General features: G+C 31.6%; 1 protein-coding gene across 1 annotated transcript; it reads left to right on the plus strand.

Moving 5' to 3' along the window:
• The first annotated feature begins 2,000 nt into the window (after positions 1 to 2,000).
• Positions 2,001 to 11,835, plus strand: LOC120077756 (phenylcoumaran benzylic ether reductase Pyrc5-like). Its single transcript, XM_039031758.2, has 5 exons — positions 2,001 to 2,466; positions 2,690 to 2,824; positions 5,063 to 5,300; positions 10,064 to 10,267; positions 11,431 to 11,835. Exons 1-5 carry the CDS (start codon positions 2,284 to 2,286, stop codon positions 11,598 to 11,600), a joined length of 930 nt encoding a protein of 309 aa, XP_038887686.1. The 5' UTR covers positions 2,001 to 2,283; the 3' UTR covers positions 11,601 to 11,835.
• The last annotated feature ends 15,897 nt before the right edge of the window (positions 11,836 to 27,732 follow it).

Raw genomic sequence — 27,732 nt, forward strand, 5'->3', positions numbered from 1 at the left:
ATGCAATCTTATCATCGACAAAATGACTCCAACCAATCTTTTGCCAGAAAATGAGAACAGCCTTAAACAAATAGCATCATTAGAAACCCCATTTAATTTTATGGTCCCATAAATCTCCAAGAAATCACGAATTTGTTATGCAGATCCTCATTCGATGCTCCTCTAAATGCACCGTCTCGCACCATTTGAATCAAACTAGGATTTAATTCAAAATTATTTGCATTAATCAGAGTTTCATCGATTCCAAGCTGTGACATAGGAACAGTCTGCTGGAAATAATCTCTAATGGTCCTCACTACTTGATCTCCCATTGTTGCAAATTCAATCCACAAATTCCTCCTGACTCTTTTCAATGTCCGTTCGATTTTTGGATCCGAAGGAAAAATGTTAGATTGACGATTTCGTTTTCACAATATTTTAAACAAATAATGAAAATAAAATAAAATAAATCCAAGTTAAGACTAGCTTCGTTTTCACAATATTAACAAAAAAAATCCTATTGTCAACCTCTGGCAACGATGCCAAAAACTTGACAGTAACACACAAACGTACGTATCAAAGTAATAAAATCCCAATTAGGGTATCGTCCTCAGGGATTGGAGTTGAAGAATGTTTCATTAGCTATCATTAATTGAAGTTAATTTTATTTGGACAACCGAAAAGAGAAGTTTGTTGCTAAAGCTTAATTAAACAAGAAAATAAGACTAACAATTCAATGAGATAATGGTTCCAAGGTGCACTTTCGCTATGAAATTCAAATCAACTATTAACATATGGATTAATTGTTTAGATCGATTCAAACGTCAAATAACTAATCAATTGAATTCATAGTAAAGACAACACCCTAGAATTGAGAGATTTAGCTACTCATGTTCATAAAAAGTAAAGATCTAATACAGAAAATCGTCATAGAGAACAAGGAAGAAAGATAGATAGATAATGCAATCTTTCTTCATTGTTGTTGTGTCACAATCTCAATCTCTTGAACCTTTGTTGTTGAGTTTCGGGTCAATCTCAGTGATAGCTTTGTTCTCTATATGGCCCTCTCTCAATTTTAGGTTTAAAATAACATGAATTTGCGTCTCCTTTCAAATAATGGCAGAAGGCTCGTTTTATAAGCAACACCCGCAACGTCGCAACGCTAGTATAAATAATAGTCGACTTCAGTTCATAGCATGCTACCAGCAGCATTGCAACGCTGCCCTATTTTCTCTAGTTCTCGGGTCTTCAATATAATGGGGGAGCGTAGCTATGCTACAGCCTTACGCTCCTTTGGTTTTTTGTTCAAAACATTTGCTCAACTTGCTCTTCCACTTCTCCTTATATTGGATGGTCCTGAAGCCCTTGTTTTTAGACATTGCACCAATTTTCATCCAAATAAACTCAACTTGTTCTGGTAACTTGGTTTCCTAAAATTAACTCGATAAACCACGTCAAATTACGCAAATTAGCAATATTAGCTCTAAATCTAAAGGTAAGAAAAGCACTTTTTAGGCGCTTTTCACCTATCGCAACCTTTGAAAAATTGGTACATAATATTAGAATGTGGCGACTCAGAGATCTCAAATGATGTTTTCAAGAGGGGGGAGAAAGTATAATGTATTCTTTTAAAAGTACAAATTATATGAAATATATACATTTTTCCTTCACTAGGGTTTTTATTCCATTGAGTTTTTTTATTAAGATTTTAATGAGACATATTTCATATATATATATATATATATATATATATATATATATATATATATATATATAATGGGCAAGGGGAAGTATTATAAATATTCTAAAATATGTGTAATTTAGATGCCCATACTTTATGTCCTAACAATCCATGTATCGTACTTCCATCACCTTATGTGTCATGTTGACCATGTGACTTTTATATAGAAATCATTACTCTCCAATTCATTCCACCTCCAACTTACTAAAATGCCTCTAAATAATGATATTTGGTGCATTTTGTAGATATACACATGGGTGAAAAAACTAAAAAATGATCGAAGAATGAGAGCTTTTAGAGAATTTTAAATTTCTATAAATTTCTATAGTTATATTTTATTATTTTGATTATTTAATTATTATAGTGTAATTTCTCCCATTACTAGTTGGTGTGGTGTGTAGTTTTGCTCCTCAAATTTTACAAGGAGATATTAGTGACATTGGGCCAATTTTCCATCGGCACTACTCTCTTTCCCTCCTCTTCTCTTCAATCTTTTTCCCCAATCTCGATTTGCCTCTGCCTCTGGTTTGTCCGACCGATTCCTCGCCGGAAATCTTCATCCGATGGCTTCCAAAAGCAGAATCCTCGTCGTCGGAAGCACCGGCTACATCGGTAAGTTCATCGTCGAGGCCAGCGCCAAGGCCGGTCATCCGACCTTCGCTCTCGTCCGAGATTCCGCTCTCTCTGATCCAGCCAAATCTCAAATCATCCAGAGCTTCAAGAACATCGGAGTCATTATCGTCTCTGTAATTTCTCAATCCTTTACATCGATTTCCCTCTCTCAACTATATTTGGCTCCTTTACCTTCCGAGCTATCCTTTTTTTCCAGTTCTGGCTCAAATTTCATCAAATTAGTTTCAGTATATGAAGTTTTTCATTTCTATTTGGTGTTGTATTTGGATAATCTGTGTTGCAACTGCAAAAAGTGCTGAAAGAAACAGAAAAATGTTTGGATTGAGTTTATTGCAGGGCGATCTGTTCGATCATGAGAGTTTGGTGAAGGCGATAAAGGAAGTGGATGTGGTGATTTCGACGGTCGGTCTTAATCAATTAAGCGATCAAGATAAGCTCATTTCCGCCATTAAAGAAGCTGGCAATGTTAAGGTCTGGTAAACATTTACTCCCTTCAAAACTATAACTCAACTCAAAAAATTTTAGAACAAATTTCAAGCTTAGACTAATTTTTTTAAGGGAAAATTATGTTTTTTTTGTTCGGATTTGGATTTAGTTTCCATTTATTTAATTTAAATTGTTATGCATTTTGTCGTTAAGTTTTAAGCTTAATTTTAATTTAGTCAAAATATGCAATTTTACTACTGAGATTTGAGTTTTTTTTTTTTTTTTTCAATTTGGTATTTTGATTTCAAGATTTATATTTATAATTTTGATTTTTCTTTAAATTCTCATTTTCAGTTATTAGTACGATTGTCTATTAACTAATTTAAAATAATTATGAAGTGAAATTTTAAATCTTAAATGTCAATAGTGATGAAGAATAGTAAAATTTAATTATATTATAATTTTTTTTATTCTTATAAATTAATTAATTGATATTAAAACTAAAGATGAAAAGTTATTATTTAGTGAAAAATTAAGGTTTTAAGTATCAATTTTGAAATTTATGGATCAAATTGAAACAAAACTCAAATCTCAAGAGTAAAATAATAACATTTTGAAATGTATGGAATAAATTAAAACTAAACTCAAAATTTAAGGACTAAACATGTAATACTTTAAAATTTAGGAACTAAATGTAAATTAAATCCAAAATTTCAAGACCAAAATGTTTTTTTTTCCCTTTTAAAGATAATTAAAACTTTCACATACCTAATGTGGTTTTAATCTAAATTTTGAAAATAATGAAAATAACCTTTTGTGAGTAAAAGGTCATACATTCTTATATTCACAATTTTTCCTTTTTAATTATCTTTTATAATTCTTAAGCTTTGGAACCTTTGAGAAGCTCGTTGATTAATCTCCTCATCATTTGAAAATTCATTTCTTAATCAACTTTTTAAAAAATTATGTTTAATTAATTAGATTATAAAATCGACATTAAATTATAAGTTTAATTTCTGACTTTCTTCTTAATTACATGTGTATTTGACCTTTAAAGTTAAAGATATATGTAATACTATAATAGGTGTTTGAATTTTCAATTTGGTATTTATATATTAGGTTCAAAACTTTCAAGTTTTTGTCCAATAGGTTCATAAATTTTTCAAATTTTATGACTAATGAAAGCCTAAATTTTCAATTATGTGTCTAGTAGGCTTGTCAATTTTAAACAAAAATGAATAGATCAAGAATCTATTGAATACAAAATTTCAAGTACCTTACTAGACACAAAATTGTAAGCTTAAAAACTGAATAAACATTTTATAAAATTTGGAGACTTATTAGATATAAAATTGAAAGGTCAAAAACCTAATTATCAATTTTGTAAAATTCACAATCCAAATAGACACAAATCTAAAAAGTTAAGGAATTTTTACCACACTTAACAAAATAATAATAATAATTTCCATTCAAGAAAATTACTTTTCTCTTAAATGCTTCCAAAATTATATTTATGAAAAAAAAAGCTAATAACTATTACCTTTTAAAAAAATAACAATAAATTAATAAAATGAACTAATTTAAGATTTATGGAAAATACAAAGATTAAATTTGGATATTTGAAAATACGTGGATTAAAATATAACAAAAGTACATTATTGATATTTAATCAAATTTAAAAAACTTGCTTATAGAAATATTCTCGTATTTGAAATTTCTCGCCATTTCATGCATTTTTGTTTACAAAATTTAATCACAAAACAATTAAAATATCGATGTCGATATCAATATAAAGATTTCAATTGACGGATATATCAATAAATATATTGATAAAATAATGATGAATATTTCTATAAATAAAGAAATTTATAAAACTTAGGGATCAAGAACCTAACCCACCAAAAAAAATATCCATGATTAAGTCAGGTACACCAATGCATGAAACAATAGTGGTAAACTTGTGCAATCAACTGAAAGAACTTTTGCATTAGCAAGCTAACTTTGGTTACTAAGCAAGCTTGGTCTTCCGGATTTAAATTAATAATTGAGTTTTTTTAAAAAAAAAAAAACTTTTGAACTAGGTAGTTAGAGATCGTATTATTAATACTCAAATTCATATTGAGATTAATATATGGTAATTTATTTTGGTTTATGTGTATTTATAAAAGATATCGACAGATATCGATACGGACAAGTTCTTCAATTATCAATGTTTAATATTTCGATTTACGGGTATATTGATGGATATTTAAATCATTTTATGATGAGTATATACTGGTGCAGAGATTTTTCTCTTCGGAGTTCGGGTTCGATGTAGAGAATGTGCATGGAATTGGACCAGTCAAATCAATTTTCGAGGCAAAGGTTAAAATTCGTCGAGCCGTGGAGGCTGAAGGAATCCCTTACACTTATGTCTTGTCTTATTACTTCAATGGTTTTTGTCTTCCCAGATTGGCTCAGCATGGGGCCACTGCTCCACCTAGAGACAAGGTTGTCATTCAAGGGGATGGAAATCCCAAGGGTAACTATACTTCTTCACTCTTTTCTCTATTTATATATTGTTTGTGCCTTTTCTTGATTTTGATGTATTAATATAAGGTTTGTCACCTTGAATATAGTTCGATAGATAAATATTAATTATCAACCTATAAGGTGATGGATTTAGTTACCAACTCTATAGTTGTTGAAAAAAAAAAGTTCAAAAACTTGAGATTTATAACAAGTTCATGAATCCAAACCCAATACTTTTTAATAAGGACAACGTATAGAACCTCTACCTATCACCATAATGTTATGATATTGCCTACTTTGGGCATAAGCCCTCGTGATTTAACTTTTAGAACCACCAAAGATGCCTCATATACCAATAGAGATAACTATCCTGACTTATCATATATCATGGATCACTTCTTTTCCTAACCAATATGGAACTTTGTTTGCACCTAACAATCTTCCCCTTGAACAAAGTACCACCTTGAAACTCCCATCATCCATCCACCTCTAGACTACTTGCGAGAGCTTGCTCTTACCAACACCCAGAGCTAAGCCAAATATAGCACAACCTAACTTTCCGAAAAGTTGTCGAGACTTTCAGTCCAATCAAATAATTATTATGTTTTCTACTCTAATTTCATAGTATTAAGGGTAGTAACGGGTTGAACTACAGAGAGTCAATTAATTTTCCTACTAAATTACTTGTTATGAGTAACCAATAGGGGGAGGAGGATTTGATGAGTTGATATCGATTGCGAAAAAATTAAATTAAAAACAGTAACGATCGAATGCAAATTTTGATGCTTGAGTAAATGGAAATTCAATGAGACAAAGCCTAGCTTGGGGTAGATTGAATTTATTCCTAATTTGCTACTCAATCATTGATTGATCAAAAAAGTTCCTCGTAATTTCAATTAGTTTTAACTTAGCCAATCTCTTTTAGAAAAGTTAAAAGGAAGACCAATTAATCAAATTAGTTTTTAGGCTTGGGGGAAAAACATCCTAAACATGCAAACTAATTGGCGTTAAGATCTAGGGTAATTGCTAAGCTGAACAAAATAATTAGGAACAACCTGATCAGGTATTCCATACGAATTTCTCCTAAGTTAAATAGACAAATGCTATTCGATTGGAAAAGTCAAATTAATATGCAACTCTAACTTAACTTCCGTTACTTGGCGGTCTAAGAACCTATCAATTATGGGTTAGGTATAAACCTATAACTGTGAATTAAACGTGCTTGATAAATTTGTCAGATTATTTCAAACACATTCAACCAAATTAATAAGATCGAGGAGAAAATTCAGTAAACAATTAAAACTGCAAACCACAATTGTTCATAACCTCGTGAGAGAACAAATTAAGATATAAATCCTAAATCCCGAGCTAGACAATAGTCCCTTAGCTTTGATACATGCTTGAATCAACCAAATAACAATCTACCAAGGTCTCAATTGAGTGGGGAAGAAGAGATTGGAGAAATCTAAAAAAAGTGTGGGAATTCTAATCTCCAATCATCTTTTTTTGGAAGAGTGGGCGGCTAGGTCAATTTTAAAGAAATTTTCGTCATAGTGTTGCTACGCTAATACAAGCTTAACAACGCTACCCTCAACCGAGCGCGCATGGACACTCTGTTGGAGTTTTGTAGTGTCGCAATGCTAGATGCAGCATTGTGACACTCTCAGAAAGGGGGCTCTTGGGTCTACAGCGTAGCGCACCAATATAATACAGCATCACAACGCTGCAGACGATATTGATGCTACTACCTTACAGTGTAGTGTTATGCTCGCATGGAGGGTAGCCACACTCTTCAAGGGCATTGTGGTAATTTTGCACTTTTCTCCATAATTGATGCTACAGAGCTCTAATTTGGTTCGTTTAAGTCTCGTTTTGGCTCTAACTCTTGCTCAAAATCTACGAAAATGAGTGAATTTCCATCTCGTGAAGCTATATTCCTAACTCCTCACGCGGTATCGTCCCTGGAATGATAGGCATATTGAGTCAGCAGCTAAGGCCCATACAAATCAAAGAACGACCCTTATGAACAGAAGTTCATAACTCACTCAGGATTAAGATCGATTTACATGATTATCGTTTGAAATATATAACTCTTCACTTAACGGTATTGTAAAGATAGATTATATTTCGTGGTCCAGTCTTATACAGACTCACTATATAGGATACCTCCACTTATATGTCATCACATGAAAGGTTTGGATCAAATCGTTTGTAACACTTATAACTCTTGTAACATTTACAAAATGAGTTGTATCCACAATGTTACCATGATAAGGTACCCAACCTTATCCATATACTATAGACTTTTTAGGTTATTCCTTGAACGTAGTCCAATTGTATGTCAACTACATACTGTTCAAGCTCCATTAAATAACATTGAATCTTAGTTTATTGGATTTTGAATTATGTAAATAATGCAAAATACTTTACTCGTCAAATAAACATTTGTTTATTTGTTAATACTTTGTTTATAAAATACACAGACTACGAGATTTATGACATAAATCCTAACAGACATGACATTTTAAATCAAATATAAAAATTAAAGGAGAGGGAATGAGAGTCGGAGCACGGAGAATTTTTTTTTTTTTTTTTTTTTTTTAGCATCAAGGATATATATTAGTAGATAAAAGTGTTTAAGGTTTTATTAGACATTTGTTAACATTTAAAGCCCTATAAATTGAAACAATTCTAAGACTGTGAGGTTAATTAAACTTATAATTAATTTAAGGGGCAATTGCAATTATAGCAATCAACCTCAAAGTATTAACAAATATAACACAATTAAAAAGAATTTGTAAATATAGAAAATGTAGATTCAGCTCTCAGAGTCTATTGTTATCCCTAAAAAGAGTCTATCCATAATAGATCATATCCTTAATAAGAGTCTATTAGTGATAGAGTCTACCACCGATATATTTTGCTATATTTGCAATTCTTTAAAAATGTTGTTATACACTTAATTAATTATTAACCCTATGAGTGCTACCTATTTCAATTGTCTTACAATTTTTTTACATGGTTTTTAAATTAGATTGAATTATAAATTTGTTTTGGTTTGGTTTAATTAGTTGCCAGAATTTTCCCAAACTAATTTTAATTTAAGTGATTAACGTGCGGATTTTGTGATGAAAAAAATGGAAAAAACCCGCTTTTTTTACTTAGTGAATAATAAGACATTAACCATGAATCCAAAATAGTTCAGAAGATTAGATACTAATTATCATTCTAAAGATTGATTATACTAGAAGATGACGAACTAACGATCATTCGAGTTAATACTTCGGTTAACATGACTCAGCTAGCTAAGGTATATATTCTAAATTAGGTCAAGCGTTCAAATCTCTTCTACCGTTGAACTGAAAAAATATATATATCTAAAAAATATTAGGAGTTGTTTGGACCCCAACTTGAAGTTAGTGGCGTGAACTATTATAGTCTACTTCAAATATAAGAGATTATACATAAAATATCCATTTTAGGGTATATATTTTTTAATCGAATTTCTTTACAACAGTATATAATTCACATATATCAAGTAAAGGAATGCATATTCCCTTGGGGTTTATAACATATATATTTAGGGTTTAAAAAAAGAAAAAAAAAGTTCTCCTCGATCTTGGTGCAGCGGATCCGTATAGGCGGCACGAATAAAGTCCGTCTTCATCTCTTCATCTTCATATAGAGGTTGATAACACATAACCCTCCATCTTCATCTTTTATTCTTCTTCAGCCATGGCAGCCACAAATCTGTATAGGCGGGTGGATTTTGGTGCACGGTACAAACGAAGGGAGCAAACCACGAATGGGAATCAACGAGAAGACGACTATCAGCTTACCTCGATGATCGAAAATCAATGATGATGGAAAAAGGTTGATGAACAAGGATGAACGGTCGATTCCGATAGGGGAATGACTGATGAATGAGGACATGCGGCGGACTGGCGAACGGCAGTTGATGGCGGCGGTCGAATCCAATGGACGAACGACAACAGTGGAGGGGTGTGAAATCGCCGGAAGGAGAAAAGAAAGGGAGGAGGATGAAAAGGGAGTGGAAGAGTTAATGATTTTTCTTTTTTAAAAAGAAACATTAATGAGCGTGAAGCCCTAAGTCTATGCATGGAGGAGAGAGAATCATAGTTATATATATATAATATATATATATATTTGTGTGTGGGACCAAGGGCTAAATTGTAAATAGGCACTGACATTGGTGGAAAAACAAAATCTAATAAGCTTTTTTTGTAAAAAAAAAATGAAATATTCAAGACATTAATGTAATATAGCCCTTATTCTAAGCATTTACGTCAAAACCCTCAAATATAATAGGGGTGTTTTCAACTATTTATAACCTATAATATAATTATCTACAGTAACTATTTGAAATACCTCTTTATTACATGTTTACTATTACTTCCTACATGTCCTCTCTCCCTCCGTGTTATAGTATTTACTATTTCTTGTACAAACTAAAATAGTCTATACTCCAGACATAGATTATCGTAAATTACAGACTATTATAACTCACATACTATAATAATCATTAACTATATAATAACTAAGTCAGTGTCCCAAACGTCTTCTTAACGTTGATTTTGATGGAAACTGAGACTATTGGACAATTTAAGTTGGCTTGATTGGCATAGTTAAATTCTCTTTTGAATTGCTCTGTGTTTTGTCTATTAGCATAATGTCTACAAGTGGGTTTTCTGGTAAATGTCTACATCAAAGATAATGAGTTATATTGTTTGGTTTCAATTTGTCAATTTTCAGTAATTTTCAACAAGGAAGAAGACATTGCCACCTACACCATTAAAGCAGTGGATGATCCAACAACTTTGAACAAAATTCTCTACATTAAGCCCCCTCAAAATGTCCTCTCAATCAATGAACTTGTGGCCCTTTGGGAAAACAAAATTGCTAAAACTCTTCACAAAACCTACATTTCAGAAGACCAATTATTGAAGAATATTCAAGGTTAGATTTGGACACACAAAAAATTTATTATATTGTACAGTTTCATTAAATTTTGATTATAAGTTTCTTCTTTTTAATTAGTCTTCAATTTTTTAAAAGTAGACCTAGTTTTTTCTAAACATAATTTCATTGTTTTTCTTTTTCTCTTTTTCTAAATATATATATATTAGTGAATAGTGGGTGGGGTCCTTGTTATTATATGGTTTAAAAAAATACTTCTAACTCGTTTTCGACTTGTCTAGATTAAGTTTAAAAGAGCAACATCCAAATATGTCAACTTTTCGTCCCACATTCTAATGGTTTTTCTACTTCAATTATAAATTTTGAAAGGATGTGAATATTTTTTTAAAACAAATGACAAATTAAAGTTAAAAGTTATTTGCCAAAATAAGCATAATTTAAATAGCATCAAGTACGTACAATAATCTCGAGGTTAGAGGTTTAATCCCCACTCTACATATTGTCAAAAAAAAAAAATGATTTTTTTTAATTTAACTAATAAATTTCTTTGCTAATTTTTAAAAGTTAAAATACTTTTCAGTCCCTATATATGTTGGTTCTTCTAATAATTTGTATACTTCCTTTTTTATAACTATTTAGTTTTAACAACTTGGTCCTTACACTTAGTTTTTATATTTTTGTTCTATTAAAAAAATATTTCTTTTTTGTACATTAATTCGTGCATGCATGCACACTCATTTCAGTTCTTATGTTAAAATTTGTTTATAGACGAGTTTTCTTCCACAAAGATATTAATTCTTTTACCATTTATTAGATTATTTTGTTGGACCACAAAAAAATGATAATCTATTTCAATTATTTTTTAAAATAAAAAGCAACTAAAATCTTAAATTTAGTTAGCTTAGGATTTTGAAAATATTGATTAAATAAAAGGGTTAAAAAAATTATTAACATAGGTTAAATTTGCCCCCGAAGAGTCCCGATGGCAAGGGCTTGAGTCTCTAAGTCATTCTGGCTTAAAGGTTTCAAGTTCGAACCATCGAATGTGTTTAATAATAAAAATTCTTGATGTCTTCCAGGAATTGAATTTTATGGTAGGTATCGATGCCTTCGAATATAGGGAGAAAGCTTAGACTCCGGATTAAAAAATGAGATTATTGAGATTGAATTTATTGGTAATTATTTTGTTAATTTTTGTGCAGAGGCAACATATCCATTGAATTTGATGCTAGCTTTTGATTACTCAATATTTGTGAAGGGAGATCATAAGGCCAACCAAGAAATTGAAGCATCTGTTGGATTGGAAGCTACAAAATTGTATCCAGAAGTTAAATACACCACTGTTGATCAATATCTCAATCAATTTGTTTAACTCATATCTCTCTATCTTTACCATTTTCAAAGTTGGATATAAATACTCTTTCTTGTAGACTTTTTTTTTTTTAATCGAATCATCAACTTTTGAAATGATATGATGTCTTTGTCGACTAGGAGTCTAAGTGTGAAGCTAATTTGTTTAAGACATTGTAACTATTCCCGAACCTCAGGACCGGATGTGGCTTGAAGCTTGTATCTCTTTCATCAATGATATTATAACTATTGTAACACTTGCTCAGATTTGAAGTAAAAGATTGTGATAGTTATATCGAAGTTTCAAATGCAACTTGATGAGTCAAGTTAAGTGTTATTCAACTAATTAAGACATATAATCATATTCTTGATCAAATTATCAAAAGTTCAAATTTCAATTCCTAAGTAGCTTTTAAAAAAACCAATTCCTATGTGATGAATTAAAGAAAAATGCAAGTTGATGAAAAACTTGCCATCCATTGACTTGTACTTTTAAATCTATAGCCAATTTAATTTGGCATCAAGTTAATAGACTAGTGGTTTAAGATAGATTTAATGCAACATGAAAATCACAAACAAAGATTAAACCTAATCTATGAAAACTAGTATGGTTTTAATTTGCTATAAACCATATTTAAAGTATCTTAAAGATGATGATTATTTACACATGCCCAAAATAATTTTTATTTTTAACTATAATAAAATATCATTGAACTTATCCAATTAAGTTATTATAAGACATAACTTGATTAACTTGATTTTCAATCGATGTGTCAAGGATTTGAATTCGTACCCTTAAATATTAAACTAAGAAAATGCCAATAAACTTTTTTCAAATAGTCTTTTTTTTTTTTTAAGAGATGTAACAGGATCAAAATTTGGGGTTATTTCATATTTTGACCCTTTTTTTTTTTAAGATGTCTAATTGAGCACTTAATCCAAAGTCAAATCCAAAGTCAAGCAAGACCAAGATCGACTAATATAACTCTATTGGACCAACCACTTCTCTATTCGTTGACCAACTATTTGACCTAATAGCTAAGAATTGAGCTGGCCACCGTTTAGGGAAATCCTAGATCAATCTCTATAAATACAATATTAAAATTTTTGAAATATCAATGTCGGTGGAAATATCAAGATCTCAATTTTGTAAAAATATTGATATGGGTAGCAATTTCAGAAAACTTTATGGAAATGGATGGAAACTATTATAATTAGATAATGAAACTTTGATGTGACTCGATATAATTTACTATTTTTTATCATCATTTCAATAATATAAGATAATATTTAGATATATATTGTAAATGTTTGTGTAAATGTCGATGTGAAAGTACAATTTTTTTAAATGGACAAATAGCTACAAAATAATATAAAGTTCGGAAATATTTTCAAGTGAAATTAAGTAAAAATGAAAGTTTTGGATGTTTAAAGAAAAAACTCACACCAATTTAAAATTTGAGATGAAATGATATGAAAATTTAATTAAAAAAAATTTGAATAATGAGGTTAAAAATAAATATACATTCTTTTTTATAGTTTTTTTTTTCAAATTCAATTTCTTTGTAAAAGAAAGTTTCAGATTGAAAACAAAGTTGAAAATTGAGAAAATTTGAAAATTAGAAAAAATAGCACATTGAATAAGCTTCATCATTCATCAGAAATGACATTGGCTTGTGAATCTATATATTGTGTGCAATCAAAATCATAAAATTAAAAACTTCATTCTTATATCTAAAAGTACAAATGTGAAAGAAACCTTCTCTGGACACTTTTATTAATACCTTAATTAACGCCATAGTACCGTAGATTAGAGAAACGCAAGGTTGAAATATCTCAAATTTTTAGGTAATTTCTTAATTTATTTTCTTCTTTCTTTCTCTTTGTAGTCTGACGCTCAATTATATATTTTTCTTATGAATATGCTTTTTTAATAGCAGAACTAAGATTGGAGTCACCCACAATACAACATAGTACTTTTTCAACCACAACAATAACAAACATCTTATTTAAAATCATACAAAGACTTCACTATTGGATGGTTCAATTATGATATTGTTAATTACAGCAATTATCACTACATTACTGATTTTTTTTTTTTTTTTTGTTTACTTCTTCATATAATCTATTTTAAAATTATATTGTGTCATTTTATTTATTTTATAAAAAAATATATGAAGAAATTCGTCGTAGGTAAGTTTTTTGTTCATTTATATAATGAGTTCATGTGCAGTTTAGAAAAATGTTGGAAGTCATTTTTAAATTAATACTAAATTTGGAACGAGATAAAAATAATAATGTTGACAAATACTTTTTATATACTAAATTTAAAGAACTAAGATATCCATTTAGAATTTGAAATATTAATAAAAGAACTAAAATAAGTTCAAGAAAGTTAAATAAAATGCTTAATATTTTTTTGATACAAATAAACTAATTAAATATAAAGATTCAGACATGTTCTAAGAAATTACTTTCATTTAATTAGACATTCACATTTCATATCCTAAATTGTTGCTAAATATCATAAATTTAAAGAGAAACTCAAAACAAAAAAAAAAGTAAGAAGGATTAAATTAAAAAGTATATTAATTAATAAAAAATGAAATATAAATAATTGTTTTTTAATATAATTAATGAACATTATCTCTTTAACTTTACTTTTCTCTTATCTCTATACCTCTCTCCAATTTTACATTTGGTTCTCTCTCAATTCAATAGTTTTTTCTCTTTTTCATCTAAATTTTTACCTCTCACACTAACTTTTAATGGATTATTTTTATCAATTAATTTATTTTAAAATTAATTATCATATTATTATGATCACCTCCACTTTTATATTATATTTCCTTTTAAGTTACAAGTATTAAATTGGTTGAGCAACTATTATAAAATAGTTCTCCCAAGGAACCTTACCATTAATACATATTGTTGAATTGAATATAAAAGGAGCTAGAAACTAATTCTAAAATTTATAAATTTATCTTAAATTAAAACTAAAAATATGGAATGCCAAAAGTTCTAGAATAATGATAGTTTTGTAACATTTTTACACTTTTTAAAATATAAAAAGCTCGATATTTTATTTATTACGATGATAAAATAATTTGTATTTCTTTCTCTTTTTCAACTCCATTAACCTCAAAGTTGATAGATTATAGTGGGGTAATTTACCTTAAAGTTTCTTTTTCTTTTGTTTTAATTACAAAGTAATGGTGCCTAGGAATTATATAACATTTTATTTTGATAATATATTCTAAATTTATCTTACATATTATTGGGGGGGAATTATTTGATAGGGGACAAAAATTAAATCTAATTGGTAATTTTATGTATTCTTTCATTTTAACTTTATTTTTTAATTAATAATCTGTCTTTAATATAATATTTTAAGAGCTATACTAATTTTGAAAAAATATATATATTGCTACTATTAAAATAAAATTTTAAAAGAAAAACCACATGCACGCACGTTTAGAAAATCTAGTATATATCTAAAGTATAAATGATGAAGAAACTTGTTTTTGGACGATTTTACCCTTATAAATACTTATCTCATTAACCATCTCCTCTCTCGCCATTCTAGGATTGGCAAAAATCCCTACGTGATTGGATCCTTATGGGTCCTCATTCCTACCAAAGCGGGGAATCCCCGGTGGGGTCAAACTGGGGATTATAAGTGGGTCTACGAGCTCGTCCCCAATTAACTTTTTTATTTTTTAATTGGCAGGAACAGGGATGGAGGGTCTCCCCCACCCTGCCCCTGTTGTTGCCAATCTTACTCCACCCCTCCAAAATTCACTTTTTTTTCTACAAACATGGATTAAAAAAAAGGAAAAAAAAACTCTATAACCTAATTATTTTTTCAGTAATTATATCTCTTAGCCACATTCTTCCACCCATTCACATTCCTATCTCAAATTTATATCTCTCCTCCTTTGCTCTTTATGTGTTTATTTACAAGTCATGACAACAAGCTAAGAAGCGACAAAGAAACATAGCTCTAGCAAAGTAAATTTTGAAAATCGTCAATTTTCAAAAATATTGAAACATTCACCATCATTGATCAAAAGGAATGGTGGTAGAAGACAAATAAAACGCAAAAAAAATCTCTTCAAGTTGAAGATTTCCTTTCTTCTTGCAAATTTGAAGTTTATGTTATCTTGATCAATAAAAAGTATCTAAAATGACTTAGAGATGTTTTATTTTGAAAAAATAGAATGAAACTTTCTTTTTGTATTTAATTAGTGAGAAATTAAAAATATAATTGTTTATTTTTGTAGGAAATTTGTTTTATTATTATCATTTATTATATTGTTTTTTTTTTTTTTAATTTTCTTTGCATATATCTCTCTCTCTTATACTACCTTCAAAATTTTACCTTTCTCTATCTTCAAATACTACCTCTCACTTTTTTAAAAGAAAAAAGAGGTTTAATACTAAAATACTTATTATAAAAAATATATATATAAAAATACAATTAAATTCAGATTTTTTTCTTCTTATTCTTATTGATCTTCCTCACGGTGTTTATATTTTTATTTTATTTGTTGAGTTTAACTTCTCAATTAGTGCAGTAGATCACTAATTTTTAATTTTTAAAGCATGGTTGTTTAGTAATCTAATCTATTTTTTAAAAAATGTTTCATAATTTTGTTTTAATATAAAATATATATTTTAAAAAAATTAAACAAAAAAAATCATCCTTAAATATCCCTCATTCCAAATCTCACACAAAAAAATCTTATTCCATTTTACCAATAATTTAATTTAAGGGTTATTTTTAAATATAGAAAAATAAACTGAAATATTTACAAAATATAGTAAAATTTTAGAACTATAAATGATAGACGTTAATAAACACTGCTATCAGTGTCTCAGTGTCTATCATTGATAGTTCTAAAATTTTGTCATATATCGTAAATATTTTTAACAATTTTACCATTTGAAATAATTTCTGTTAATTTAATTTAATAATTAAATTAACTACTAAAACATTTCTTAATTCTTCACCATCAAACTCATTTAATATCCATTTATTTTAAAATGTATAATTATTACATATAAAAATAAATTTACTTTTTTTGTTAAGTTAAAGTTCTGTAATAATAATTATTTTTAATCATACATAATTTTAAAAATATATTATAACGTTTAATTCTAATAACAAAAAAAAACATAGAAAAAAAACGTAAATTATAAATTCAGAAATTTTTTCGATAAGATATTAACTTTCATCTTCTAACTAGAACTTAAATTATGCTTAATTTTTTAAACAAATACTAATTAAATAAATAAATAGGAGAAAAACTTGATACCGTCCATCTTTTTATTTTTTAATTTTTTAAATAAATAAACATGGATAGTATTTTTAAGTCATAATTACATCTTTAAACTATTAAAAAAGCATTAAAACATCTTTATTTACATAACAATAAAGATAATATTTTTTATTTTTTATTAAAAGAATATTAATTAAATTTTTTAAAAACTCTTCTCATATTTATTAATTAAAAACTGAGTACTTTTTGTATTCTTAAATATAATGAAGATCATGGATAAAGGAAGAAAAAATAAAATGGTAGAATATGAACCATTTCTTCTTGCATTCATTAGATAATAATCTATACTTTTTAAAGAAGTTACAAAATTAAATATCCTAATTTTTTTTTTACTAAAAACATACCAATTAAAAAGAAAAAGTTCTTTACACACCCATGTTCAATTAAAACAAATGGAAAATAAAAGTTCTTAAATACTTTATAATCATTGATGAAATGGAAAATAAAATAAATTTTCATTCTATTTATTTTAAAGAAATTAATGGTACATCATTAAATTTAGAAAAATTTGAAATAAAAGTTTTGTAACCCTTAATTTCTTACTACTATTAATTTTTTTAATATATTCAATCGCAAATGCATAGGTTTAATTTTCTATGATTTTAAGGTGCTCCTCATTGCTATTATTACTTTTATTTTATAATTGATGTTTTTTTTTTTTAAGGAAAAAAAGATGAGCAAAGGAGGCAAGTACAACAAAGATTATGTGCAACACGTGTAAAAAACTAGTTCTTAAAAGAATTTAAAAAATTTCTTGAAATTTCGTCAAAATGGGAAACAAAATAATCTTTTTTCAAAATTTACTAGAAATGATGGGAAGACGAGATTTCCTCCTAAAAAAAATTTCAAGGTCATCAAAATCTCGAAATTTTGAGATTTTCCATGAAAATCATGACTTGAATTCAAATGAAAGTAAGGCCGCTATTAAGTTCTCATTTGAAACCTTAAAGTTTGTTATATTTTTTTATTATTACTATTTATAATTTAGGCATCAAAGTTTGTGTGGCAAAGCACCACACACCAATGTACAATATTTTCTATTTTACGGGTCACTTCATTTCAAATTTAAAACTTATTTGTTGAAGTATATGCAAATGAAGCAAAATCTATATTCTTCTTCTTCTTTTTTGCAAAAGTATTGAATAATTAAATACGTACGTAAGGTGAGAAAATCGAACATCTAATCTCGAGATTGATAATACAAGTATTATATCAATTGAACTGTGCTCATTTTAGCAAAATTCTATCTTCAACTCCATTCATTCCTAAATTACACTACTTTTTTTCAAACAATAAAGAAAAGAAAAGAAAATCTATGAAGGATAATTCAAAGGGTTTAGATGTGACAAGTTAAAAGAAAACCAACCAACTTTATGTCTTCAACTTTTTGACTTCACTCTCTATCTCAAAGAGAGTTTATTCATTATAACTTTAAGCAAAGACAATTGCGTGTTGTTTACTAAAACTCAAAACGACCACCAAACTTGTCGTTTTTGCTCTCTTTTCTCATCAACTCCACCCATCATCCCACCTAAATTTTTATCTTAGCAAACTTTGTTATGTATATGTTTCAACCAATATTATCAATCAACGCTCCTTTTCCAATTTTTATTTACTCTATTTTGTTTTTATTTCCTTAAATGATTTATTTCATCTTTTTCCATTTTTTTAGGTCTAACAAATAAAGTTGGATCATCAATTTATAGTACACTCATCCCTATTCTCCGTTTAAAATGTGAAATTCTCCATTTAATTTTACGAAAATTGAAGCGAGAATTTTTTGCGAGAAATTTAGAGGATCATGTTCTTCACAGAGAATTATTTTTCTTTGTTTTTTAATTAAAAAATAATATTTTCAACCAAATGCAATAATTAAAAAGAAACAAGAAATGGAGGCGGGAATAGGGATAGTGAACGAAGATTCTCACCTTGTTCAAGATGGATCGACGTAGGATTGAACATCTTCGATATTCCATTTTCATTTTTTTTCCATCTTCGCCTTGATCCTCATGTGTGTGCATTGTTTTTAATTATAACATATATGTGTTGCTTAGATTGTTGAGTTATCCTCAAGTCAACACATGTTGGTCTGATTCCTATATTTTTAATAATTTTTTGGGAAAAATATCAATCTACACGGGTAAATTTTATGGGTTATATTAATTTAAAACTCAAACTAATAATTATATTAACTTAAATTCTGAACGTTTGTAAGTGTAAATTAATACACTTATAACAGTTCTCGATTTTAATTGATAAAACCCCAAAGTTTAGAGGTATAAATTGATATTGTGTGTTTTTTTTTTTTTTTTTTTTTTTTTTTTAAAAAAGAATTGCAACGATAGAGGATTGAACCTCCAACCTTAGGGGAATAGTGCATGTCAATGATCGCTGAACTGAACTCAATTTAGTAGAGTTCTTCATGTTGTTTAAAACATAATAATAACTTATGTAGTTAGTGAACAATTTACTTTTGACAAAAAATTACCCAGATTTGTCAATTTCTTTCATCTTTATTATTTTTTTTTTACACTGTCAAGAACGTATTTCAGCTAGATATATTTTACAGAGAATGCATGGGGTATAAATACAGTAGTAAGGGATTAGAAATCGTCCCTAAAAACTCAATCATCCCAAAAGTTCTCTAACAACATAGACTAAGTGTACATTGACTCAATATACATTAATACCCTCCCTCAAACTCAAGGTGGTAAAGTAGGAACCAACTTAAGTTTGTTAAGCAACTGGAGGAAGTGTTTGGGGATAAAGCTTTGATGAAAATATCGACAGGTTGTTCAGTGGTAGAAACAACTCGTAAAAGAAGAGTTTTACTCTGAAGATGATGTCGAACAAAATGACAGTCATTCTCAATATACTTGGTACACTCATGAAAAATATCATTGTGAGCAATCTGAATGACACTACAACTGTCACAGTAAAGAATAGTGGTAGACGGTTGAGGAACTCCCATATCAGCAAGAAGCCAGCAGAGCCACGATAACTCTAACGTAGCATCAGTCAAGGCACGATATTCAGACTCTGTACTAGAGCAAGAGACAACACTCTATTTCTTACTCTACCAAGAAATAAGAGAGTCTCCGAGATAGAAACAGTAACCTATGGTATAATGTCGGTTAATAGGATCACCAGCCTAATTAGCATCAAAGTAATCGGATAAGACCAGGGATGATTGAGATGAGAACTGAAGGCCATGTCATAGAGTCCACTTGACATAGCAAAGAATATGAAGAATAATAGTAAAATGAATGGTTCAAGGGGTAGCCATGAACCGACTTACAATGTGAACAACATATGCAATGTCGGGACGAGTTATTGTTAGATAAATAATACTGCCAACAAGCTAACGATAGAGACTGGCATCTTCGAGGGAACGCCATCAAACGGAGTCAAGCGAACATTAGGGTCGAGTGGTGTTGGAGCTATAGTAGATTCAGTGATTCCGGAGCGCACAATAAGTCTGAAGCATATTTCGCTTGAGACAAAGAGTAACTAGTAGAGCTCATTGATACTTCAAGACCGAGAAAGTAACTAAGTGACCCTAAATATTTCATCTCAAAATGTTCGCCAAAGTAGTGTTGTAGATCAGAAATAGCCTGAGGATCACCCCCAATAATAATCATATCATCAACATACAGAAGAAAAAGAACAATACTAGATGCATAAAAAGAGTTGTCATAAGAATTAGACGTAAATTCAAGTTGAATAATGGTGGAACTAAAAGTTGCAAACCAGGTTCGGGGGGTTGCTTCAACCCATACATCGCTCGACAAAGGAGACACGCATTCTGAGATAGAGGAGAGATACCTGGGGGTGGTTGCATATAGACTTCCTTAGATAATGCCCTATTAAGGAACACATTCTTAACATCCATATGAAAAAAAGGTCGTTGTTTGGTTGCAGCAACGACTAAGAAACTCCGAACGAATGTCATTTGGGCCACAGGTACAAAAGTCTCTTTATTATCAATCCCATATTCCTGAGAGTATCCTTTTGCCACCAGTTGAGCTTTATATCGTTCAATAGAACCATTAGAGCGAGTCTTGATCTTGTAGACCCACTTGCAACCAATGGGTTTCTTACTAGGAGGCAAGTCAACATAGTCCCATGTGTGCATCTTGTCTAAGACCTGAAGTTCGTCACTCATAGCTTGCTGAGGGTTAGTATATGCCTCATGGAAAGAGGTAGGTTCAACCAAGGAACTGATAGTGGAAAAACAATGAAATTCTCGAAGATGACTGAGAGATGCCCTTACTCGAGTGGAGCGTCGAATAGAAGAAGTATGGTCAAACTTCACAGGTGAGATAGATGATGGATCAGGATCAACAGAGACAGGCACAGATTGCTCAAGCTCAGTATCACGAGAAGATGTAGATGAAGGAAAAATATCAGTGGAACCTTCAGGAAGGAAGGGATGAGGACCTGAAAGAGAAGCATGAAAGGTCAAGAGACTAGAGAACATTGTATGCTGCTAGAAAGTGACATGGCGAAAGATGCACAATCTATTCGAAAGAGGATCCTAACAACATAAACCTTTGTGCTCAATTTCGTAGACAAGAAAGCAACAAATATGTGCACGTGGTTCTAATTTGATATGTTCATGGGGATGGAGAAGAACAAAACATGCACAACCAAAGACTTTGAGGTTAGAGTAATTAGGAAGAGTATTGTATAATCGTTCAAACAGAGAAAAATTGTGAATGACCGATGAAGGAAAACGATTAATTGTGTAGACAGAAGTAAGGGTAGCCTCTCCCCAAAATTTCATAGGACAGGAGGCAGACGGGAGATAAGCTAGTTCGGAATGGGGTGATGTTTACGTTCCACTCGCCCATTCTGTTGAGAGGTATGGGGACAAGAGCGTTGAACAAGAGTACCTTGCTGGGTGAGAAAAGAAAGAAGATTTGAGTCCTTATACTCTAAGGTGTTATCTATACAAAGATTTTTTTATTGTGCAAGAGAATTGGGTATGAATCATATTAGCAAAACCAATATATATTTGAGACAAGGTAGAATGATGTTTAAGAAAATATATCCAAGTAAATCAAGAGTAATCATCAATAAACATAACAAAATAGCGATATCCAGTGACAGTAGAAGTAGGAGCAGGACCCCAAATGTTAGAGTGAATTAAGTCAAAAGGTTGATCACATATAGAACTGGATTGGGGAAATGACAATGCAAGTTGTTTAGCAAGTTTGCAATTCACATAATCAAAAGGAATAAATTTGGAAACATTATTTAAATTTTTAATAGAAATCAAATGACGGAGTTTATCAAAAAAAGCATGACCAAGACGAAGATGCCACTGATATATAGCAGAGTTAATGATAGGAGCAGAACAAGAACAAACGGGCAGTTGAAGTGATGTAAGCTCAAACAATCTTTCCACTATGCGACCCATACCAACTGTTTGTCCCATCTATGAATCCTGAATCTGATACCCAATAAAGAAAAAAGAAATAATTAAGCCAAGATCACACAACTATCTAACTGAGGCAAGATTAAATGTCAGGTTTGGAACATAATAAATATTGGAAAGTTGTAGCGTGGGAGTGTCAATGGATCCAACATGGGATATGGTCATACAATTATCGTCAGTAGCATAGATGGGAGGAAGGGATTTGCAAGAGTAGGTGTAGTCAGAAGAAAAAAAAAATCAGAAGTCATATGATTACAGCAAGTGGAATCAAGAAGCCATTGATTACCTAGGAAAAACTGAAAGAGCGGAGGAATTAGATGAAATCACCTGTTTAAGCAAGTCTTGTAAATTACTCATCTAAAAAGTAGACGGGGAAAGTCCGAAATCAGTAGAGGGGGAGGTAGCAACAGTAGAGGCAAAACTAGGTTTACTAAAATTTCTTGTCTTAAAAGAATGACCCAAAGGTCGAGGTGGTCATATGGGACAATTGTCCAAAATATGCCCACATTTATGACAATATCTACATTCGACTTTTGGACAATCAGCAAATTTGTGCCCAGTGAGCTTACAGTTTTTACAGAAGAGAGCTCCAGAAGTACCGAGCATATGACTACTTTTGAGAAAATCTCAGATTGCCTGGAAGAAACGATATCAAGACGCTTTTCCTCAAATAGGATTTCCTGAATTATTGTGTCTAGTGACGGAAGAGGACTGCTATGTAGCAAAGCAGCACGAGTAGATTCATATTCTGGACGAAGCCCCATAAAAATATTAATAAGATGGAGAATTGGAGATAATCAACACTGGTTTATCCAACTGTGTCCAAATTGGCTGAAGCGTGGCCAAATATTTGTTAACGAATTGGCCAGACTCCTTATTAAGACTAACAAGGATGTTGTGTTGTTGATAATAATGAGCTAATCCAACAGACTAAAAACGCGTAGACAAGAAATTCCATAAACTCTTGACGTCATCGTACGCATCAAACTGAATATGGATGGCAGGAATAGTACCAGCCAAGTGATGATCTAATGATTTTTACTATCCCAATCTTCTAATGGTTCAATAAATTTATTATCATCCTTAACGGGTATTTACGCCCTATTAGAAAATTCTTCACTTGATGGGCCCAAGTAAAATAATTTGACCCATCAAGAATAGTACTAATAGGATGAAACACATGATCTTTCTCCATGTGACTTGGCTTAGCTCAATTGAGAAAAGAAGCTTGGCGGCTCGGCTCAGTTGGAAGTAGAGAAAAAAATGCCTTGGTAGCTCGACTCAATGGCCCAGCTTGGCGGCTTGGAGGCTTGGCTCAACGACTCGACTTGGAGGCTCGGTTCAGCCACTTAGAGAAGTGGCTTGGCTCGACGGTATTAGTCGGCTGGATCTGGATCTGGCTCAATCGAGCGGTGGAGAGCGAGCACGAGCACTTGGATCATATTGGGGGTTGGATCCGACGTCAGTGAACACGGACGACCGTCAGCAAGCTTGGCACTCGTGCGGTGGGGATCTTCGATGGAGTCATGACAAGGGCAAAGCTGGACTCGGAGTACGAAGAAATGGAGTGGTGGAGTATTGACAAAGTCACGACAACAGCATAGAAACGGAGCTGAATCCAACAATGAAGTAAGATTGCGCGGAACCCTTTACACAAAAAACTGAGCTGGACGAGCGGTGGAGTATCCACAGAAACAGACCTTTGGCAAGTTTGATTGGGCGAGCGGTGGAGTATCCACAAAATCGGAGCTGGACTCGGTTGGCTGGACGATTTTAGTATCCACAGAAAAATTGAACCCTTATCCACAGAAAACTAAACCCGAATACAGTATCCACAGAAACTGAACGCAAATGTATTTCCCTAGTTGGGCTCTATACTATGTCAAGAACGTATTTCAACCAAATATATTTTACAGAGAATGTATGGGGTATACATACAGTAGTAAGGACTAAAAATAGGCCCTAGAAAACTCAACAATCCTAAAAGTTCTCTAACAACATAGACCAAGTGTACATTGACTCAATATACATTAATAAACACTAAAGATTGAAAGTGAAATTTTAATTAAAGAAACACATAGATTAAAATAAAACTTTTAAATACTCAAAGATATAACATAGTTGGCACTCAAGTACTAAAATATGTAGTCCGAAAATATAATTTAATTATGTTATGTTATGTTATTATTAATTTGTATGAACTATGAAGCTTATTGGTTTTTTTTTTTTTTTTTTTCCAATTAGGTCAATTATTTAATTGGTTGAAAATGAGAGATTGTTAACTAATAATATTTGAGACAAATTTCGTTTGCGTGATCCTTCCATATTAACTTTATGTTATTAAATTAAAGTTTAACAACATTTGAAGTTGGAGAGACGCGAAGATCGAACTTCGTAACAGAGAGTTTGTGAAACCCGAACCCTACTTTTTCTACTTAAATATGTTATTGGTTGAGATTAGTGAAATGAGGGGTTTAATATTTAAGTTAATGTGGAATTGTAGGGAAATAGGTAAAGGATAAGGAAATGAAGAAGGGAAAATGCTAAAGTGTTGGAGACTTGGCTCACGAGTGTTTATAAGTTAGCCTAGCAAGAAGAAATTTTGGCTAAGTATTGGCCGTAAAAATGGTGGTCAAGCATCAAGTAAACACTAGGAAAACATCGAGTAAGCACTAGGCAAGCATTGAGTAAACACTAGGTGAGCATCGAGTAAAAGCCATGCACGAGCGAGGAAGGGATCATGCATCGAGTTTGCCATCGAGTATCATCGAGTAATTAGCAAAATTTCATTGAGTAAAGACCATCGTGCATCGAGTAAAAGGCCATCGTGTATCGAGTAAAGGCAATCGTGCAGTTAGTAAGGGCCAGACATGAGCGAGGAAGCACTCGGTTGCACGCAAGAATGGGCACAAGGCACTAAACGCAGGGGTGTTGTGCATGTGACTGGTGGGCTATGCAATGCCAAAGACCATGCAATGAGGCTGGAAGCTATGCAATAAAGCTGGAAGCTATGCGATGAGCCTGGGAGCTGTGCGATGAGACTAGGTTGATGCGCATGACAAGAGGCCTTAGGTAAGAGGCTTGTGCAAGCGTTGACACAAGAGCTGTCTAAAGTGAGCATTGGTATGCATTGATTGAAGAAGTATGCACCAACCATGAGGCTAAGCGTTAGGAGGAGAGTGCGGCCATTGGACTATGGATGAGAGGCTAGTTGGATGCAAGGTGGGTCATGGCAAAGACTATAATTCCAAGTGAGGCCAAGTGAGGTTAGGAGTTCAAGGAAGCTATGTGTTGACAAGGGGGATGCATTCAAGAGATGCTATGCGACCAAGAAGAAGAGTATGAGATGAATTAAGGAAACTTGGAGATTAAGGCTAGCATCGGGACAAGTGGTTAAACCAAGTGAAGTTAAGCTAAACCTAGGAGGAGATGGTAATATATTAGGACATGCAAAGAGGATTTATGCGTTGGACAATGCATGAGAAAGACAACTCAAATTACATGCAAGTAGGAGATGGTATGGAAGTATATGGTGGCACAAAGAGGTGAAGACACTCCAAAAGTTCACAAGAAGAAGGTGCAGTGTGTTGGAGCATCCTAAAGACCTATAAATACCTAAACAAAGTTTCACTTCAGTTCATAACACAAATTTCCCTCAAAGAAAGTTAGAAAGAGTGATTGAGGGCAAGTTTGGAGGAAGGCCTTGCGTTGATCATGAAGAGTATGCATTGATAGTAAGAACATGCGTTGATAAAAAAGATAAAAGATGCAGGTGTTGTCCAGGCATTGAAGACATACTGTAACATTAAGTTCAAACGAGGAGTTCTCCCAAACTACCTGTGCAAATCAGGTGATTCTTGAGTCAAAATCTCAAAAATTGATTCTAGTTATATATGAGGGCTGCTATAGGAAAATTCTAAGTTAAGGGCTGTCAAAATTGAAGGAAACCGAGAGGTGTTCACAGAATCGGGGACAGTCAGGCAAGGTGAAGGAATCTTGAGATTTTGAGCTCTTGTGTTAGAATTTGAAGCCTAAATTTTAAGGTAAGCCTATTAAGATAATTTTGAACAGGTTTGTAGATGGAAAGAGAAAAGGTCTAGAAATTAAGTTATTAAACGAGTAAGTTGAGTCAGGAAATCTTGAACAAGCAAGCAGTTGCTTGGGATGAATAAGCAGGTAGCTCGATGGTCAGTATGTCTGCACAAGCTGAGATGAACATAAGCCTATGTGAGGTTGAGCATGGGGCTAAGTAGGTAATCATAAGAGGCTTGGACGGTTAAGGGCAAGTTTGGGCATTGGGGCAGCTTGTGGAACACCTAGGACTTGCGATGGACACTTGATAGTGAGATGTGTTGCTGCCTAGCTAAGCCTGACTTCTAAAGTTATTCTAAGTGTTCAACGCTAGGAGGGTTAGCGTTGGAAGAGCTGACATCAATAGGAGAAGTTATCAACCCTAGGAGGATTGACCAAAGGTTGTGAGTGAATGTTTTAACAAAGCTTTATAAATTATGTTTTTATGCTTTTAGTTATTTGAAACTCTTGTTTGAATGTTTAAGTTATGGTTTTTGAAAGTAAGTTTCAAAAACCGTTAGATCTAATACCAAGTTGAGAGCTCTGTGTGCACGTGTGATGAGTGTTATACGTTGAGTTAGTTTCACATTAGCACAAAGACTGATTGTTTAAGCTGGTTCCACCTCAGTAAATGAAGGTGTGAGTATGGTTCCACCTAAGCTAGCTTATTCTAAGCAAGTTTTCTAAGTAAACCAAGTCTAGAAAAGATGCTAACGTATGCTAGTTTTTCTTGGATAATTTCTAACATATGTTTAAAGTAAAGACGTACTAAGCGTTATGAGGCATGTGTTAGTTGTTATGTGTTATGATACATAACTTCAGTAAGCTTGTTAATGAAAGTATTTTCTCATAAATGTATGAGCAGCTCAATACTAAAGTATTGAGAGAAGGCATCTGAGCTTAGTTTTAGTTAAGATCCTTGTTGTCAGGATCCAAGTTAGCTATACATGCACGTATGTCAAGTTTAAAGGTTTAGGTTAGAGGGTTAAGGGTCTCTCCATCACATGAAGATCAGTGATAAAGTGATGGCAAAAGGGTCCACACCGTAGCCTAGGTTATAATGAAAATTTGACAAAAGGGTTCTTTCTCAACTAAAGATCAGACCAACTATGTTTCAAAAATATTGTACATGAATGTTTGCTTGGCTAGTTTTTAGTTCAGTTTTCAACTACCAGTTTCCAGTTCAAGTATGAAAGTTATGTTTTAAGTAAAGTCACTCACTAGGCTTCTTGAAGCTCATTCTTTTCTGTTTTTCTTCCCAGGTAGCGAAAGAGAGGAGTTCCAGGGTGCTGCTAAGGTCA

The sequence above is a fragment of the Benincasa hispida genome, chromosome 5 (genome assembly GCF_027475165.1).
Source record: "Benincasa hispida cultivar pf3 chromosome 5, pf3_genome.v1.1, whole genome shotgun sequence".
Lineage (NCBI taxonomy): Eukaryota > Viridiplantae > Streptophyta > Magnoliopsida > Cucurbitales > Cucurbitaceae > Benincasa > Benincasa hispida.

Coding starts and splice junctions, on each gene's coding strand:
- LOC120077756 (XM_039031758.2), top strand. CDS start 2,284: ATGGCTTCCAAAAGCAGAATCCTCGTCGTCGGAAGCACCGGCTACATC. Junction 5,301..10,063: donor AGGGGATGGAAATCCCAAGG/GTAACTATACTT, acceptor GTCAATTTTCAG/TAATTTTCAACAAGGAAGAA. Junction 10,268..11,430: donor ATTATTGAAGAATATTCAAG/GTTAGATTTGGA, acceptor ATTTTTGTGCAG/AGGCAACATATCCATTGAAT.